At 42.1% G+C, this 4,380-nt stretch overlaps 1 protein-coding gene across 1 annotated transcript; it reads left to right on the forward strand.

Annotated features, from left to right (window-relative positions):
* The first annotated feature begins 2,582 nt into the window (after positions 1 to 2,582).
* Positions 2,583 to 4,016, forward strand: LOC118781634 (zinc finger BED domain-containing protein 4-like). The gene is made up of 3 exons (XM_036534645.1): positions 2,583 to 2,721; positions 2,896 to 2,999; positions 3,685 to 4,016. The coding sequence occupies exons 1-3, from the start codon at positions 2,583 to 2,585 to the stop codon at positions 3,964 to 3,966; spliced, it is 525 nt and encodes a 174-aa protein (XP_036390538.1). The 3' UTR covers positions 3,967 to 4,016.
* Positions 4,017 to 4,380: the final 364 nt, after the last annotated feature.

Consider the following 4,380-nt stretch of genomic DNA (forward strand, 5'->3'; position numbering starts at 1 on the left):
GCTCAGGTCTAACCATTCACCATCCAAATCATGTCCAAAGTTAATTAACTTCACCCAAGTTCAATTTAAGTACACTATATGGACAAAAGTATGTGGCCACACCTGTTTTTCAGGGTTTGGGCTAGGCCCCAGTGTCTCCAGTGAAGGGCAATCTTAATGCTTCAGCATACCAAGACATTTTGGACAATGCTATGCTTCCAACTTTGTGGCAACAGTTTGGGGAAGGCCCTTTTCTATTCCAACATGACTGTGCCCCAGTGCACAAAGCAAGGACTAAAAAGACATGGTTTGATGAGTTCGGTGTGAAAGAACTTGACTGGCCTGCACAGAGCCCTGACCTCAACCCCATCGAGCACCTTTGGGATGAACTGGAACGGAGATTGCGAGCCAGGCCTTCTCATCCAACATCAGTGCCTGACCTCATAAATGCTCCACTGAATGAATGGGCACAAATTCCCACAGAAACACTTCAAAATCTTGTGGAAAGCCTTCCAAGAAGAGTAGAAGCTGTTACAGCTGCAAAAGGGGGACCAACTCCATATTAAAGTATATGTATTTGGATACAATGTCATTACAATGTAATGGTCAGGTGTCCGAATACTTTTGTCCATATAGTGTAATTCAGATTAGTTTAGGATAAAATTAGCTGCTCCTACAGGTTTTCTCAGCAGACGTCCTTGTTTTTTAGGGCATTCTTATGTAAGGAAATAACTGTGGGCAACAAGGAGCTACCAACATATCTCTGGGATTGAAGTGTTGAAAGGTACAGATCAGGAGAGGGTTATAAAAAGATATCAAAGGCCTTAAATACATCGTGAAATACAGCAAAACCTATAATGATGAAAACTGATCAAATATGGTACCACCAGGACCTTTCCTATATCAGGCCATCCCTCCGAGATGGATGAGTGTGCAAAGAGGAAACTCATCAGGAAGGCCACCAAGAGGCCAACAACAACATTAAAAGAGCTGTGTGACTACATGGCAAGGACTAGCCACTACGTGCACATGAATTTCATATGTTCTTGACAATTCTGAGCTGTGAAGTAGGGTGACAAGATGGAAGTCACTTCCCACAAAGAAGAACATGCAGTCTCATCTGAATTATGCTAAAAGACACTTTGGATCTCCTGTTGCCACATGGTAAAAGGTCTTGTAGTTTGATGTGACTAAGGTAGAACTTTAATTCCAAGTAATGTTTGGTGTCAATCCAACACAGCCCATCACCCTAAGAACATAGTACCCACTGTCAAGGGTGGTGGTGTCACGGGGGTTCGATGGTTTAGTTCGTTTGTGTGTGTATGTTTCTGTTCTTCCCCCCTTGCTCCTTGCGTCTGGCGAGCTGCTAATTGTTTCAGGCGTGAGAATGTGCCAAGGTGCCAGCCGATTGGAAGAACGGAACATAAAGCAGCAACCAACAATGTCAGGGCGTGGTGGAGACGTCAGACAGATACGGGTGATGGTGGTAGCTGCCTACTAGGGATGGGCAGATCGATACCAAAATATCGATATTTCGATCCTGATGGTTCAGTTTTAAGGATCGATCCTCATATTAAAAAATCGATAACAGGTAATACTTTAAACGTCTGATTTCATTAATTTAATTTCATAGTATGTTTGCTTATTTTTTGAATGGTTAGTTTGGATAGGAACTACTTTTCCTTCCGCTTTCTCACTCAGCTCCCAACAACATCTGTAATAAGGCACACACAGACACAGACTCAGTCACTCAGCCCCAGTGCTGGTTGTAGAATGGCAGAATGTAAACGGAGCCTCGTGTGGAGTTATTTTGATATGGTAAATAGCAATGATTCGACATGTAGAATATGTGACAAAACGGTCAGATATTGTGGCAATACCACAAATCTCACGAAACATCTAAAAAATTTCCACCCAAAAGAGCATGACCAGTTACAGGAGAAACGACGAGAGGTGGAGAAAATGCAGGCAGATACCCCCACTTCATTGAGGCAAAGTTCTTTAGCAGAGGTGTTTCAGAAAGGCAGGAATTATCCAGGTAACCGGTGATAATAGAATTGTTAACCATGTAAAATGTAAGCAGGATATTGATGTGCAGGATATTTATTGTATGAAACCCTAGTCATGGTATTGGTGTAGATTAGCTTAGGCCTACATATAAGCCCAAGGTTTGCAGTCAGTAGGCTTTAGGCTACTGTTAGATGTAGGCTATGTGAAGCTATAGGCCTATATAGGACACATTTTCAGAAAGAAAAACAAATATGTTTTAAAGCCACGTCTTGCTGATATCTGAAGAGAAAAGGCCATCTACAATGAATATACTCTTTTATAAGTCATCATTAGCACACTTTCATCAATTTTATCTAATGGTAGATATTAAGAGATTTTGGAATGGCTGTAGTTTCATTCAAGATGTGTCATTAAGTAGGCCTATTCTAACTGTCTGTGGCTACTTGGTGAAACTAGGCCTATGCCTATTTAAGCTTTTATGAAAGGTTTAGTGGCACATAAAGATTAAACTACATGTAGTGTAGCTAAAGAATTTTTCATTTTTTATAGATGACTCTCCGAGAGCCATACCTATTACAAGACGCCTTGGAGAGATGATATGCAAGGACCTCCAGCCTATTTCAGTTGTAGAGGACAGGGGTTTCATTGCATTTGTGAAGACTCTCAACCCATGCTATAAAATCCCAAGCCGCAGATGGCTAATGGAAGGGATCACAGACATGTACAAAAACTGTTAAAATGAAGTAAAGGCAGCTTTACAGCATGCAAACAGCGTGGTTCTGACCACAGATATGTGGACATCGAGGTCCACAGAGGCTTATTTGGCTGTAACATGTCATTTTGTTGACAACTGGCAAATGGAAGAATTTCTTTTTGAAACCTGTTGTTTCCATGAACAACACACAGCTGTCAACATTAGTTTAGAGCTAAAAAGAATCACAGATGAATGGGGCATAACTCAGAAGGTGCTAGCAGTTGTCACAGACAATGGTCCCAATGTTGTCTCTGCGGTACACAAGGCTGGGTGGACGCACTACCCCTGTTTCGCCCATACCTTGAAATTGGTAGCCAAAGATGCCATTAAAGCTGTCCCTGCAATTGTTCAGCTCTTGGAAAAATGCAGTAGCATTGTATCGTTTTTTCACCACAGCACGGAAACTACGCAGAAACTCACAGACATACAGAAGCAGCTGAACGTGGCAGAGCATAAACTGGTTCAGTCAGTAGAAACAAGGTGGAATTCTGCATTCTATATGTTGGACAGACTTCAGGAACAGAGGGAACTAGTCGTCACCGCACTTTGTGTACTTGAAAAGAATGCCCACTGCTTAAGCACTGAAGAGCTGGACTTGATCCAGCCAACCACTGAGGCCCTGAGACCGTTCGAAGAGGCAACACGAGAAACTTCTGTAGCAAAATATGTTTCACAGTCTTGCTGCTTGCACATTCCTAGACATCCATTTTAAAAACCTTGTGTTTTGCAGCCAAGACAATGTGGAAAATGTAAAAAGACAAATTCTGATAGAAATGCAAGAAATTCATGAGCCTATGTCGCAAGCACCATGCACTGCCTCCACGTCTGTGCCAAGTTCTGCCTCCCCAGTGTCTTCTGTACTTACACCAAGCTCTGCCACATCCACAGCAAAAAGAGGGTTATGGTCGCATTTTAACACTCAAGCTCTGTCAGCCCAACAGTACCGCTCAGAAGGCACTGATGCGCTCATTGAGATGCGTCGCTACTTAGAGGAAAGGGTAATTCTCCGGGACCAAGACCCGTTACACTGGTGGAAAGAGCATGAACAAACTTTCCCATCCCTAAGTAGATTTGCAGTGAAATACTTGGGCATCGTTGCTTCCTGTGTCCCCGCAGAGAGAGTTTTTTCCAAGACGGGAGAACTGATAAGCCAACGGAGAAGCCGACTGAAGGGGAAAAATGTAAACATGCTGCTGTTTCTAAACAAAAACCTAAAAATGTAGAAAAATGAATCAGAAGACCTGGATGTTTTTCTGATGTAAAGGAAGTCTTTGTTTTATTCTATTTTTTTTTTTTTTTTTGAACCTATGTGACGAATTTCACTGCTTGTGAAAATGGCAATTCTCTCACCTGGTTCTCACTCATTCTTTCCTTCTTTTTTGTCTTTATCTTTTTCTGTCTCTTTTCTCACTTTATCTCACTGTTGGTCTCTCTCTCTCTCTCTCACTCACTCATTAAGGAATAGGTGAGGCCTTAAGAGAAAAAAATGCCAAGTTTGAATAGGGAGGGGAAGAATTAAAGCAAATCTGAATAGCTCTCTATGTATTGTTCCTGTGAGTCACTTGCCCGTCACCAGTTTTCTCTCTCTTTCTCTCTGTGTCTCTGTTGTCTCTCTCTCTGTCTCGGTCTCTCTCTCT

The sequence above is a fragment of the Megalops cyprinoides genome, chromosome 8, assembly GCF_013368585.1.
Source record: "Megalops cyprinoides isolate fMegCyp1 chromosome 8, fMegCyp1.pri, whole genome shotgun sequence".
Lineage (NCBI taxonomy): Eukaryota > Metazoa > Chordata > Actinopteri > Elopiformes > Megalopidae > Megalops > Megalops cyprinoides.

Coding starts and splice junctions, on each gene's coding strand:
- LOC118781634 (XM_036534645.1), top strand. CDS start 2,583: ATGATATGCAAGGACCTCCAGCCTATTTCAGTTGTAGAGGACAGGGGT. Junction 2,722..2,895: donor CACAGACATGTACAAAAACT/GTTAAAATGAAG, acceptor AACAACACACAG/CTGTCAACATTAGTTTAGAG. Junction 3,000..3,684: donor GTCCCAATGTTGTCTCTGCG/GTACACAAGGCT, acceptor TCAGCCCAACAG/TACCGCTCAGAAGGCACTGA.